Here is a 15,613-nt window from a genome sequence, read left to right as displayed (position 1 = left end):
TTTAAACTCATTGGTTATAAAACTTTTAAATGATTCAATAGATGAATTTAAATGAGTGAAACGTTCATCAAAGTGGTCTATTATAGATTTAGTATTCAAGGTCGAATAGGGCTGTGCAAGATCTAAATTGGTTTCGTTGGCGACATTAGGTGTAATGGGACTTATATTATTATTATTTTTGGTCTGTTTACAACTTGGACATTTCCATTTAGCTTTATTCATCGGTAGAATCTTTTTAAAATCTGCAAGCGAAATTCCCACGCAGCCATGATGATATATATTTAAGCAAGCAGTACATTTAATAGATTCTTCAACTTTCAATAAGCATAAGCAATGTTTACACTCCATTCTATTCGCTTTTAAATAAATGTAGGTAAGCTTAAGGGTCCGTTCACACAGACCGGCTCGGAGAGCATCGGCCTGCTTTTTTCTTTTCACACAGACCGGGTCGTATACGCTTGGAATTGGCCGGAGCGGAGCCGCCAACTATTTCACATCGACCGGCTGGAAGAGATCTGAAAGCGGGTGCGAGCGAGAAAGAGCACGCAAGCGGAGCCGGTCGGCTCCTTTTATTACTTCACACGAAGCGCGTTCAGGCATTTTTAATGACAAAAAAGGTGCAAATGCAAAAATAAACTTTACTACAATCACTCAAAACACTGTTTCCAACGTGATAAAAATCTGCTCTCCTCTCCGAGCCGGTCTGTGTGAACGGACCCTTAATGAGTTAACACAGCGTATTCAATTCACCTTGCTCTTCGATAATAGCTCGCGCCCAAAAAGTCGTAAGCGCCGCGTATATCGCGTACTTACGCGTTCTCTTCAAATAGTATGCACTTCAATGTAATTACTGTGATTGTTTTAGTATTTTAAATATTTTTATTATACTGTGTCTTTGTATATTATTAAAAACAAGCACAAATATACTTTAATACTTATTAAACAACATGAAATAAAAAGTCACTTCCAATAACACTTTTATAAGGAATTAGGGATTATTTTGTATAGCACAAACGATATAGCACCGTACGTCAACTGATATGATAAGGTAATTTCTGCCACATGTGCATTCCACCAACCCACATTGGACCAGTGTGGTGGAATAAGCTCCATATCTTCTCCTCAATTGGGAGAGGAGGCCTTGGCTAAGCAGTGGGACATTCACAGGCTGTTACTATACTATATATGATATCTTCAAAAGTTAATGACTACACAAGGTGATTATTCACCGGGCTAGCTAAAAAAGCCCATGTCCATTCAATGATGTAGTAAAATAACGAATATGTGGTGGTAGTGGTTTGAAGTCCTATCTATAGTATAATTCACGAGTTTTAAAGGATTATGATGTAGTGCTTTTATATATTCGCCGGGAGGGCAAATGACTCTACTCCACCTGATGGTAAGTGGTAGTCGAGTCCAAACGCGACGACGGCCAGTACAGACTTGCCGGCCCGCAAGATGCCTCTTCACGCCTCGTTTGATGGAACCCGGGTTGTAAGAGGAAGGGAACACGTGAGCTGGTAAGGAATTCCATTTTTTGGAAGTGCGACAAAGAAAAGAGTTGCCAAATTTCTTTGTGCGCGATGGAATTGATCGTTTGGGCGTGATGATCGGACAAACATATACTCTCACTTTCAAAACAACGTTGAGAAATAAATAAGATTAAAAAAAAAACTTGAAGGCCTTTTAATTAAAGGTTTTACAAATAGCATTCGACATGCTAGGTGCAGTCGATGTGTCACACGTTTAATGTCTCCTCGCTGTTTGAACGAACTTTGATGTCTAATTACTGAACTAGTTCGGATTGACGAATGTTTTCGTTACTTTCGTCGTGATAACGCGAAACGCTGAAGCCCGATAGTGTAGCCGAAGCATTACTCATCAATTGACTCCATTCACTGTCAGATAATCAACTTATTCAGTTTGAATTCAATACAGTGAGCGTCTAGACGTCTCCGAATGAACGTCGTTTATTGTATTTTGAATATATGCAATAATTTATTGAAATTTCAATATGCATTCGATAGTATTTAAAATATTGCAGTTTCATTTTATATTCGGCGTTGTTTTAACATTCGCTTTGCCCTTCGAAGGATTGTACGAACTTGACATAATTCATTACAACGATTTTCATGCAAGGTAAGTTTTGTTTAAATATTTAAAAACTTTCTTTGGTTTCGCACATATATCTTGTTAGCAATACAAAATAAAAAGTCATAATTATTTTAAATCAAAATCAATGGTGTCTGTGGTATCAATCGATTTTATTTTTAAATTGTTTTAAATTTCATAACTAAGATGTTTATAAAAAGGGCGCCTGTAAAACTTGTAAATAATAAATAGTGACATTAATGAATATTATTAAAAGAAATGTCTCTAGTTGCCATGGTAACTAAGGTATAACGTGAGTTTGAGAGTAAAATTCCAAAAGAAAAAATACAGTCACAAAAGTACATATCTTTATGATTTTTATTTTTAACTTCTCATTGTAAATATTTAATTTTCATGTTAATAATAAGGTCTACTGACATTAAGTAATTAGTAGTACACAAATCTAGGAAGTCGGTTTTAATCTTCTTCTAATTATCAATTTTAAATCAAGGCTGTGATTAGCGGAACGTCACAATGCCTACTATGAAACCCTCGAGTTAAGACGCATTTGCTTTATTTAAAATCAAAATAAATAGGCTGATTGGCAAATAGGGCAAATGATGGTTAGGCATCGTATCATCGCCCATAGTCATATGCTCTATAAGAAATATTAACAATCCTGTTCACCGTCAATATACCACCAAATTAGAGAACTAAAACATTATGTCGCTTATGCTTGTGGTGACAGTGGCTAATTTACCCTTGAAACGGGAATACAACAGTCCAGTATTGCTGTTGGAATACAACAGTACAGTTTTGTTGCATAAAACCCTACTAAACTAGTACTTAATTAAACAGCAAGTACATAGACAAAGGCGTGTTTTTCTACTAAATATAACTTTTTACTCACGACTAATAGTGTTATGTGTTTGTTTGTATTTCAAATCATTAAAAAGTACCAACTTGTCTATAGTGTCATCCTAATATCTTTAATCATTTAAATAAACAAGACAAGAGAGATATATATACAGGTTATGCCACGCTAATCCAATGCAGGTTAGGGGAAACATAAATGACAGAATTTTATCCAACATTGATGATTTTTTCACGATGTTTTTCACCTCGTCACGAGATGAATTATAAAATTTGCTTCATGCAAATGAAAAGTCATTGGTGCTTGGATTTTTATAAGCGTTTTTTGTTGTGACGTTTTATTTTGTTCGGAACAAAGTTGTATCACAAATTACGTGAAAGGCAAAATACGATTAATTTAAATTTTTCTTGTTAAAAATAATCCAAGCTTATTTTTGTCTTAAGTAAGATGCTTGTGTGTGAGTGCTGTCTGTGTATGTGTGATAGTGAATGTTGTCTCACCTATCTTATATATTTAAAGGCTTTGTTATATTAAAAACAGTAGTTTACATCCGATATTATAATAGTCTTGCTAGAAAAAATTACGAAATAAAAAAAAAGAATTTGTTCCACACTTCAAAGACAAACAACGCTGGTATTCGTCTATCATATCTTTGCATAAATGTGAAAAAAATGTTTTTAAGCTCAACATTTAAACGAGATGCGAGACGGAAATGATAATTAAAATAAACTGATAATTAAAATCAATACACAAGTGTAATGGTGTAATGCTTCAGTGTTGAATAAAGTATTTTGATTTTTGAATTTGACAACTTCGGTTTTTAACAGCAAATATATTATGATCACCCACTGTCTTGTGTCCCATTGTTTTACTAATTAATCGCTAAATAACGTTATATTAAATAATGAATTCTAAGAAGTAATAGCTATTATCTCTTTGGGTAAAGCTTAATTATTACTGCTTTTGTTGTACTTATTGATAATGCCTTAGGATTTCTTATATCTTACAAGATTGAGGATTGTACAAAAGTAAACTTCTTTTATAAGTTAAGGTAATGAAAATATGTGTGTAAATTTTAAAAATATTCATATATTCAATTAAGAAGCGTTGCACTTTTTTTAATGTCAATCGTGAATACGGAAAGAATTATTTCTATTATAGTTATTATTTATATTTGAATCTGCCTGGAGGAAATCCATTTATTTCCAGTGTGCTCTATAAAATCGATTTAATTAAATGAATGAATTAACTTTTACAAGCAATTATTTTAGGTTTGAAGAAACATCAGTGGATACGCCGACATGTCGGTACAACAATTACTCCTGCCTTGGTGGATTTCCTCGTCTGTATACAAAAATTGAGATGATGAGGAAATTGAAACCAGATGCAATACTCCTAAACGCTGGTGATAGTTTTCAAGGAACTTATTGGTATACCCTCTTGAAGTGGAATGTCACACAGGAGTTCATGAATTTGCTGCCGCATGATGCTCATGTAAGTATCATTTAATTTAAATGTACGATTGTGACGTCATCTTGACCATCTTGAATTTAACTACGGCGGTCATTCTCTAGAGAGACTAGCCCGTTATGCAGGACATATTATATTGCGTAAGTATATGCGCTAGTGTATTTGTTCTCTCTATTAACTCTAATAATCCGAAACGACCGAAATTAGTACTATTTTAACGATTATAGTTCTAATTTAACGATTTGCTTCCTCGTTTCTGATACGCACCGCCAAGGTATGGAATACCGTCCCGACCTCCGTTTTCCCCACCACCAACAATATGGATACCTTCAAGTCAAGAGTGAATAGGCATCTTCTGGGCATGCGCGCTCCACCTTAGACTGTATCTTCACTTTCCATCAGGTGTGATAACAGTCAAGCGCTAGCCTATACATTAAAAAAAAAAATAGAACAGTCTCGGGACCACAGGTGTTAAGTTTTTGCTAATTTCCAATTACCGAGCTGCTAACAATCTGTCTATCGAAATGCTCTAGGATTATTTATTGAATAACCCACGGGGTTTGAAACTAACAGTTCGGCATCAGTACTGTTTAACAAGCCACTAGAGGAATGAGTTTTTTTACAATTAATAATGTCGATCGAACAATTCTAGTATATATTATAGTGAGGACAATGTTGATGACGCATAAAAATAAAATAGCGTTGAAATTTGAAGAGATAGAAATTGTTATCTCATCGAAATAATAGAACATGTACGAGTATTTTCAAGCGAAACTCAGCTGCAATTAACAGTATTTTTATCGCTGCTTCATTAAGATCGCCGCCTGTTGCACCTTTTTTTTATCGCTGAAAAACCGCATTACGAGTTTACTCACATACCCCCCCACTGTGTCCCGTGGGGTGTTATGTGGGGCTGGGCTGTGAACGGGAATCGGAATACGCACTAAATAACCAGCGGTACCCTTTCCGTCTTAACGAGGAGTGCCACGAGATCGCTTGCGTATGCTACCGTGACGCTCTGACGCCGCCTGTTGCACATTAACCAACTTTGCCCTGCTACTCAATTTATTTATTTGTATTATAATTTTGTTTACCGAAATGTAATCGAGAAAATATAAAGGAATAATGGTTATAAAATATCTCCAGGAATACTTCACTCATACACTATGTAATATCGTCTGTGTAATATATCTAAGTAACAATAATTCATGCAGAGCAAAATCTTGGCAGTCAATCATATCCTTAAGCATATTTATAATAAAAAAATTTTTTTTTTCAAATAAATATACCTTAGATATATGTGGTAACAGAAACAAAGCCACTAAAATAATGTAAGCGCATATTGGCTTTGTCCGGTCATACAAAAAGATAGAGCACCTTTGATCGTCTTAAAAACATTACTCAAACGATATTGCACCTTAATAATGTAGGCTTAAGGTGCATTATACTTATAGTAAGCTGTACATATTGTATGATAGATGAATCACAATACACTTTTGATACACTGAATACATAATGTAATACATTTCCGTTCTTAAATTGCGTAATATTCCAGGTTATTATGTAATTTAGTTGTAAATTGTGGGAATAACCTTATTAAATACATTTATCCTTTAAGAATTATTAAACCGTTTTCTGTATATCATACCAATAAGATAATCTTATCTCGTAATCAATATATATGTTATGTAATATAAGAATAAAATATTTATTTGTTGTTGGAAACACGTGGAGTTTAAGCTTATATTACTAATCATTAATAGGGATAGCATAGTGATGTTTTAATGAGATATTTGGTATAAATTGTGTGTGTTTGTGTAACATGAAACAGATTTTTATGTCATATTTTTAGGGAAAAATGTTTTGGAAAACTATTATAGCAACTCACACATCTGATGCTAACCTACCTTGATGCTTTTGCTGGTGGGTTAGTTTTACGACAGCAGAAGTGTTGTTGTTTATTGGCTAACGGTATAGACTATAGACGCATGCGCTGTCCAAAAAAAAACCGGTGGTTCTACGAAACACACGAGTTTAGATGCAGTGGTATTATAACATGCCGAAAACAACACGTCATAACCGTGATCCTGACTTAAATTAAAATTGCGAATCCCACTCATCAGATATTCTACCGCAAAACAGCAGTACTTGATATTGTTGTGTTCCAGTTTGAAGGATGAATGAGCCAGTATAATTAACAGGCACAAGGTACATAAAATCTTAGTTCCCAAGGTTGGTGGCGCATTGGTGACCACTTACCATCAGGTGGCCCAAATGCTCGTCCGTCTTCCTATGCTATAAAAAAATTATATAAGTTTTAGATTGAAAAAGTGTTATTGTTGTAGAAATTTGGCAACTCTTCTTTGTCGCACCACAAAAAAATGGAATTCTTTACCAGCTCACGTTTCCCCTCCTTTTATAACCTGTGCGAATATATATATATAAAAAATCATTCTTTTATACAGGCAATTGGCAACCACGAGTTTGATGATGGACCCCAAGGCTTGGCTCCATATCTCAGGGCTCTGAAAGCGCCGGTTATAGCAGCTAACATGGATACCAGCAAAGAACCAGTCTTACAAGGCCTCTACAAACCACACGTAATTATTGAACGTAAGAAGAGGAAAATAGGCATCATAGGTCTTATAACAACAGACACAAAGGTGGGTAAAATTTATATTGATGACACAATAGAGATTAGCCAACTGCGCAGGACATATTATAGTGCACAAGTGTGTGCGCAAACACAGGTGTACTCTCTATTCCCTCACTCTCACATATTCACACATATTCACACTCATCAGATATTCTACCGCAAAACAGCAATACTTGATATTGTTGTGTTCCGGTTTGAAGGGTGAGTGAGCTAGTGTAATTACAGGCACAAGGGACATAAAATCTTAGTTCCCAAGGTTGGTGGCGCATTGGATATGTAAGCGATGGTTGACATTTCTTACAATGCCAATGTCTAAGAGCGTTGGTGACCACTTACCATCAGGTGGCCCATATGCTCGTCCGCCTTCCTATTCATTAAAAAAAAAAAAAACTCTCATAATCCGGTATATCCGGTAATGGAACGGTAGCCCGACACGATCGGAAAGAGTTCAGACGCAGAACCAACGGTCTTACGTGCTTCCCGAGGCACGGGAATGAACACTTCCAACTTTCAGACTCCGGGCTGCTACTGAGAATTTTCGACAGAAAAACTTAATAACTTTTTATTGGCCTGAGCTGGGATTTGAACTCAGGACCTCGGTATCTGCGGCCTCAACGATCGAGGAAATCCCAACTAATATTATAAATGATCATCAAGATATTTTATATATACGTTGTACATAAGAAGACATTAGCTACTTAACACCCAAAAGCTAAAAGCTATAGGAATCACCAAACCACACATTTTCACGCGGAATCTATATGAACATTCAACTTTGACTTGATTTGATAATGAAGATAAACTTATCTTTGCTGTTTGTCTGTCGTAACACTAACTACGTTTAAGCAAATACACATTAATGATAGTAAATAAGATGTTATTAAAATTTACTTAAGTATTTATCAAATATAATAAAAAAAGTTGGCTGACACTGGAGCACCTCCACCACGCTGTAATGCGTATGATGTGAAATTAATCCAAATTGATGGTTTTATTTAATGAATATATAATTAAAGAAAGTAATAAATACAATAATGTGTAAAATAAGTAAAGACATAATTGAAACTATGTTGATGTTAATAGGGGGCTAGACAGCTTAAGAGTCATGATCTTCGTCTAATATTATGGCGGGAACATATGTTTAAAAAAAATTTAATAACCGAATCTGCATCTGCAACTTAGCAACAAGTTACTTTTGCCTTTTCTCATTTGTCATGAAGTTTTAAGTGAGAAACGTAATAAAACTTTGACGCGCAATATCCTCAGGCCTGACATTCGACGCGCAACAGTCGAATGTCTGGCCATTTTTTTCATTAAAGCATTTCATTGAATTTCAGATATTATCTACGACGGGTAACGTGGAGTTCACCGATCCACGTGAGGCTGTGAAACGGGAAGCTAAAGCGCTTAACGACATGGGAGTTGATATAATAATTGTTCTCTCGCATTGCGGCCTTGACGTAGATAAGTGAGTATTATTGCGGAATTATTTTAACTTCATCCCAACTACAGTAATTCCAACAGGTTGTTAAAATTGTTTTCATTTTTAAATAAAATATATATGAAAGTTTATATTTCCATTTCTTATTAAAAACTAGATTTTGGCCGCGACAAAGTCAGTTTTGTTTCTAGAAATAATAACTTTTTTCGCTGTGATACGATTTCAATGAAACAAAAACTAAATGTTGATCCTGAGCTGAGCTTAATCTATCTGTGAAAACCGTACACAGACTAAAAAAAATAAAAAATTGTGTCTTTTTACTCTTTTTTTATAGCCATATCACGCAAATATTTTGATAAATTTATTCAACGTGCCGGCACGCGGTTTCTACTGCTTTATCACATCTATAGATACCAAAAATCTCTTATAAAACAGAATCTAATTAAAAGTAAAGCCTAAGTCTGTATCAGAATAGGTATTATATAAGTCTGTTAATATACATGGATTGAATTATTACTAGATTTCATGTAGAAATTAATATAGTTGTATGTGTACATACATATTTTTTATAATTTACGTTCCATAACGATTCGTTAGTACTTCTAAAAGTTATTTAATCTATACTAATATAATAAATTATATAGTTATATAATAGTTTCCGCCAACGGCTTTAGCGTGCGAGGGAGAGTATTGTTATGTACTATACGTCCTTTTCTATACCCATTACAACGTTTATAACAAATTTCATAATGACCGGTTGAGTAGCTAAGACGTAAAAGCTTAACAAAGATGGCATTTATAATATGAATATATAACACATGCCTACTTCCTACACGCGGGCAAAGCCGATAACTATAGTAGATAAAAATGTTTTGATTTGGTTTGATTTGAGCTATTTAACTACGCTGGTTTTTTGTTTCATTGTACGATAAAAATGATGTCTTTATATACGAGGTAATATTTTCAGAGAACTCGCCCGTGATTATGGCGAATATATAGATATAATAGTAGGCGGACATAGTCACTCTTTGTTATGGAACGGTGCAGCGCCGAGCGGTGAAGAGGTGGCAGGACCGTATCCTGTCTTCGTTGAGACGAGCGCTAACAAAAAACATACGGTATGCTTCTATCGAAAACATAGCAAGATCTGAGTGAAAGGCCTATCGTCCTTTCTCATTTGTTTTAAGCAATATTCTGTATTTATTTTCTCTTTTCTCACTTCCATCTAATGCAAGTTTTAAAATATTACGTCACCTTCGCCCAGACACTAATAAATATATACCAATTCTTAGATATATGTAGGTGGATGGTAAGTGACCGCCCATATACATAGTGACATCGCTCACCAATCTTGGGTATTAAGATGTTATGTCTCGTGCTTTTAGTTACACTGATTCACCCACCTTTCCAACCGTAACACAAAAACACCAAGTAATGTGTTTGGCGGTAGAATACGTGTTGGGTGGTTAGTTTCTACCTAGACGGGTTTGCAGAAAGCCACCAGGTTACTTAGTAATAAAATTTTACTTTTAGGTGTTGATAGTTCAAGCTTCAGCTTTTACCAAGTATGTGGGAGGCCTGATTGTTCATTTCGATTTTCGCGGTGACTACGTGGACTGGAGTGGGAGTACCATATTTCTGGATCGATCTGTACCCGAAGGTATTTATGATAATAATAACCAGTAATCAGCCTGTGATTGTGTCTCTGCTGGGCTAAGGCGTCCTCACCCTTTTTGAGGAAAAGGTTTTGGAGCTTATTCCACGCAGCTCCAATACGGGTTGTTGGAATACACATTCACACGTTCTTACCACTGGGCCATCTCGGCTTATGATAATAATAAAATTAACTATATTATATTCGACATCACGTTGTTTCGTTGGCCCATTTCGTTTTATGTAAGTTATTTGTTTTTTATTTCATTTATAAATAATAGACTTCTTGAATACCTCGTTGGTCTACTGGTTAGCTTATAAGGCAGATCCGAAAATCCTGGGTTCAAACCACGGTTCGAGCCTATAAAATTTACCAATAGTAGCTCTCATTTTGGAACAGGGTAGTACACTTTCGTGTCTCACAAATCACTTACTGTTTCATCATGCGTTGAACTCTTTTCGGTCGTATCGGATTTGTTAATATTTTTACTGATTAAAACAATTATATTATTATTTATAATGAATTCTTTTAAATTCACGTACTTAAAATTAATAATTTGATTAATGACCTGTTTTTTAAGTTAAATTTAAAAAGTACTCTCCGATCCCCACCCGACGCAAAGCTGCCCATAACACACGCCGCGTTTCCACGCTGTACGGCAATGGACACCCTGTGCGCCAAGTAAGACCTAGAGCGAGTCTTACTTTATAGTATCTTAGACTTATATAAAAGACAATGTTATTTGTAAAAAGCAACTACGTAGTTTCAAATGAAATCATTATTCATTATAGAAGCAATACATTTACTTACTGATTGTCAAAATAAAAGCTACCACTGTTTCGGAAGTTAAAATACCCTGACATGAGAAAAATCGCCGTGATAAAGTCGGCGAGGTTTTTTTTTTTTAGTTTTAGTGTTTTGTTTGCCAGGGGGCGATCGTTTTAATCCCAAGGTGTTCTATCATATATTAACTTACTTATATAATATTCATTCTTCAGTCTAATAACCTTTTGCACACAAGCGTTTCTTTACATTATATTTTAATTTAGCAACAGAGGAGTTTTGATCGCTTTTACGTAAAATATTCTTTGCAGTCGACTAAATTTTTGTGTCTTTGCGATTCTCCTCGGTATAATATTGTTTTTTTTTAACTACCACCATTGGTAGTTCAAACTTCTATGATTGTAATGTATATAATAATTTAATATTTTCACATGCACACTCATGTTACTGACACTATTACTAATACAAGCTACCATCTGGATGGTAGCTTTATATTCAATTAGTTACCGTCCGAGGTTTCACCCACGTGGTAGAGGGTAAGGTGGTATGTACCATATATCCTTTTCTGTACCACGACAACTTGTGTGCACAATTTTATAATGATCGGTTGTGTAGTCAAGACGCAACAGCGTAACAAACAAACAGATTAACTTTCGCGTTTATGATATTACTAAGCACTTATCCTCTGATTTAAGCGTTTGTATAGGATAGGAGTCGATTTTAATAAATAATATTTTGATTTTCATGATTATTAAGACGAAGCCATTAAAGCCCGCCTGGCACCGTACGCGGAGATGGTCCACCAAGCGGAGCAAGAAATCATCGGAGAGAGTAAAACTACATTATATTTTGAAAAGTGTGTCTTCGGGGAGTGCGCTCTCGGCGATCTTTTGGTTGATTCTTTAACTGAATTTGTAAGTATTTTAATATTATTATAAGAGTCAGTGTACGTGTTTATGCACACACTTGATTAGTATTACTTTTTATATATTTTATTGTACAGCAAAATTAAATTGTACAGAAGGCTTAACGCGATTATGTATCAGCCAACATCAAAATGTCTTTGGAATGTTGTAGTAGACGTGTAATTTAAGGTAATGACCGGTCACGGTTGTTTTGAGAATACCTGTGTAAGATCGGTCGCGAATCTTCGGCGATGTGCCACCACTGCGGTGTCGTTTGGGAAACCGCTCAGCATACGCTGGAGGCGTGCTCCGTGTGGAATGCGGAGAGGGAGATCCTGGTCCGCGAAGTCGGACAAGACCTGTCCCTGCGAGCAGTCGTGTCGGCGATGCTCCGCAGGGAATCGGCGTGAAGGGCCGTAGCCTCCTTCTGTGAGACCTTCATGGTCCAGAAGAAGACAGTGGAGCGGGAACGGGAAAGGGCCGATCTTGCTCGGCGGAGACGACGTCGGCGTCGTCTCGGCTCTCTCACAGCCTCAACGCCCAGGGCTTAAATTAGGCTTATTATTATTAAAAGATAGGGCGTAACCCTGGGGCCGTTGATGCGTGAGGTGGGGGCCTTGCGTGTCTTTTTTCAGACGGCCTTGAGGAGGATGGCAGCCGGGATGGCCCCACGATGCCATACGCACTAGCGAGGAGTGCTGGGGAGGGATTACCTTCGCCCCCTGAGAAGAGCTCCGCCTAGCCACGAGCGGAGCAAAGCATGGGAGAGGCCGCGGATGCGTTATATCAACACAATCCCGCAGCCTCTCCGAGAACGCCTATCGCAGTTGTTTTAGTGGGGAAGAATGCTACATAACCCAGTTCCCCCCCATTCCCTCCTTCCCATGGAAGCTAGATACTTTTCTGAAGGTTTCCATTGCGTGAAAAAAAAGCAATATTAAATTGAATAAATAATTTTCATAATACTAACACATACACATATATCGACATACAAAATTGTGTATACGATATAAATACAATACAATAAATTTCCTACACAGTTGGCTATTCACCACTCGGGACCGCCTTGATTGAAATCGGTCATGAGGATATTATCATAAATTCAAAATAAATATCGGCTTCGGCGAACATTCGCATCGCGCAGCTTTGAGTTTTAAAAAGATTTAAAAATAAAATTACGTTACTATGAAACGGTACTTAAATCTGTATAACTTAACAACAAAATTTGATTGGAATAAACATAATAAATATATTTTTAATTATTGTAAAATAATAAAATAGCATGCCATTAATTACTTGATCAAAAATTGTATGTCCTTTGTACTTTCAATGCATTGGATCACTCACCTTTAAAAGCGGATTAAAACAACTCAAAGATGTGATGTTTGGCGGTGGATTCAATGGTGCCTGGGTAGTACGGTGCTAATGGTATCCAACCAGACAATTTACTAACAGTAACGACATTTTACAGCTGTATATTGTGTTTTGATTTCAGGGAAAGACGCTACGATCTGATATCAATTACATATCGTTTATTCAACGCGGTAATATCAAGTCTACTATTCCGAGTGGAAGTAAGTATTACAATGGATGGGTAATAGATTGCAACCGTTTTACTTTGTGGTAGGGCTTTGTGCATCATATATTCCACCGCTTTAACAATACACATAACATAGTACCTCATTACTCAAGGTTGGAGGCGCATTGGTGTTATAAGCAATGTTAAATATTTCTTACAGCACCAATGTCTACGGGCGTTAGATCATTTGTCAGTCTACCTACCGATTACAAATTAAATACAGCACTTATTACTATTATATGTTATGTTGTAGACATAACCAAAGGAGTAATATTCGAACTGTTGCCGTTCAACGATCGCATACAATCATTCGAATTACAAGGCAAAGACGTGTTGCTTGCCCTCGAACGAAGTGTTTCCGAGCCCTGGGAGATGACACCATTCAAGGGACCTTATGTTTTGCAGCTGTCAGGTATGATACCTTTTAAATATGTTATTTCTGTATAAATTATTTAAAGTGCTTAACGGTTAAGATGTTTTTGACTCGAGTATCCAAAATAGGAGTGTAATGTTTTCTGGGTTCATGTATTTATGTATGTGAGTTTATAATATATTTCAACGTAACTTTTCACTGCAATTTAGGCAACACCCCAAATCTGTTTAGGCATTTAGACAATCCTCACATCACCCCATGTGATAGAGGCTATAAATTCATAGATTCGTTCATTCATTCCGGGCAGTATTTTTAAATTATTAAATAAAAAAATAAAAAATGTATTTTTATATTTAAGAAAGAAAACTTAAGACAATTAATATATATTTTTTCATTCGTTCAAGGTTTACGAGTGACATACAATGTGTCTAAGCCAGAAGGGCAAAGAGTGACCTCAGTGACCGTCGGCCACGAGAAGTCTGATGTGCCATTAGATCCTGAAGCTTTTTACCACCTGATCGTACCAGCTTATTTAGCTGATGGTGGTGATGAATTTATGGTAAGAATTGTGCAAATATGTAATTCCAAAAGGCTCGCTTCCAATTATGACACGTGTACGTAAATGTACGCAAAGTAAAATAAAGGAATTATGTAATTGCCCAATCCCCAACGAATATACTGTATGAATTGTGAATGTTCAAATTACGTACAAAATACTAAACTGTTTCAATCATGCGAATGTTGATATTATAACTACAAATTGTATGAAATTAATTGCTATCATTTTACACGTCAGTGTTGTCATAATAATAATGTGTTGAAAAGAGTTAACTAATACATGTTTTTTTCCTGTAAAATACTTTCAGTTTCGCGAATACTGGATTATTGTATGGAGCCGTCAATAGAGTTATTCCTAAGATGTTATATTTATTGACGGTATATATATTTTTTAATTTCAGATGTTTAAAAATGGAAAAAGGAACGTTGAAGTAGTCGGACGTGATCAGAAAATTATTGAAAATTATATCAAGAAACACACTCCAATAAATGTGACAAAAGATAACAGAATAGTAATTAATAAATAAGTCACAGATAATAACGTTAAAATAAATACACTATATATTTATTCAGGAAACAAATAAATATATAATACATAATACTAAGAAAATACAAAATATACAAATCGAAAATCAATTAAGTTCCAACTAATAATAACTTAATACAGATTAAAAAAATAACAGAATATATTTTAATGTTTATTTTCATAAATTGAGACAATTTAAATAAATTATTTTTCGCCTAGTGGTCGATTAAATGGTATAGTAAAATCTATAATAAAATAAACACTAGCTATAATACAACTACCAAACAAAAAAGAAAAAAGAAAATCGGTACTGTAAAAAGTTTTACACTATTTTATCTTTGCCTATTTTAAAATAATTTTATTATTAAAAAGCTACAGTTGAGCTGTCTATTGTAATTTTTACAATGCATGAAATATAATGGTTTCTTTATATACTAAGAATATTGATATGTTGAATCAATTAAATTAATAACAATCATGATATAAAATGTTTGATCTCGGAAATGTCTTCGTAAAAGTTATTGATTTAGTATAAAGATTTAAAAATATATTAATGAATTAAAAACAATTAAATAAAAATTGTCGTTAAGTTTTATTTCGAAAGATGTTTCAATTTAGTTTTCGTTACTTGAAGATGGATGTTGAATACTTGGAGTTAATCTTATAAGAGGTAGCTATTTAAAACAGAAAATATAATTTTTTG

The 15,613-nt window shown here is 35.1% G+C and overlaps 1 protein-coding gene across 1 annotated transcript; it reads left to right on the top strand.

The window, feature by feature from the left end:
* Positions 1-1,937: 1,937 nt before the first annotated feature.
* Positions 1,938-15,613, top strand: LOC126775536 (apyrase-like). The gene is made up of 11 exons (XM_050497551.1): positions 1,938-2,139; positions 4,237-4,459; positions 6,901-7,098; positions 8,429-8,559; positions 9,500-9,650; positions 10,066-10,192; positions 11,726-11,883; positions 13,370-13,448; positions 13,707-13,865; positions 14,231-14,385; positions 14,786-15,613. Exons 1-11 carry the CDS (start codon positions 2,015-2,017, stop codon positions 14,909-14,911), a joined length of 1,632 nt encoding a protein of 543 aa, XP_050353508.1. The 5' UTR covers positions 1,938-2,014; the 3' UTR covers positions 14,912-15,613.

The sequence above is a fragment of the Nymphalis io genome, chromosome 18, assembly GCF_905147045.1.
Source record: "Nymphalis io chromosome 18, ilAglIoxx1.1, whole genome shotgun sequence".
Classification (NCBI taxonomy): Eukaryota; Metazoa; Arthropoda; class Insecta; order Lepidoptera; family Nymphalidae; genus Nymphalis; species Nymphalis io.
This window is presented reverse-complemented; position numbering and strand designations above follow the sequence as displayed.

What these genes read in the sequence shown, in the direction of transcription:
- LOC126775536 (XM_050497551.1), top strand. Translation starts at nt 2,015, where the DNA reads ATGCATTCGATAGTATTTAAAATATTGCAGTTTCATTTTATATTCGGC. An exon ending in TACAACGATTTTCATGCAAG is followed by an intron (nt 2,140 to 4,236) that starts GTAAGTTTTGTT and finishes CAATTATTTTAG; the next exon opens with GTTTGAAGAAACATCAGTGG. An exon ending in TGCGGCCTTGACGTAGATAA is followed by an intron (nt 8,560 to 9,499) that starts GTGAGTATTATT and finishes TAATATTTTCAG; the next exon opens with AGAACTCGCCCGTGATTATG.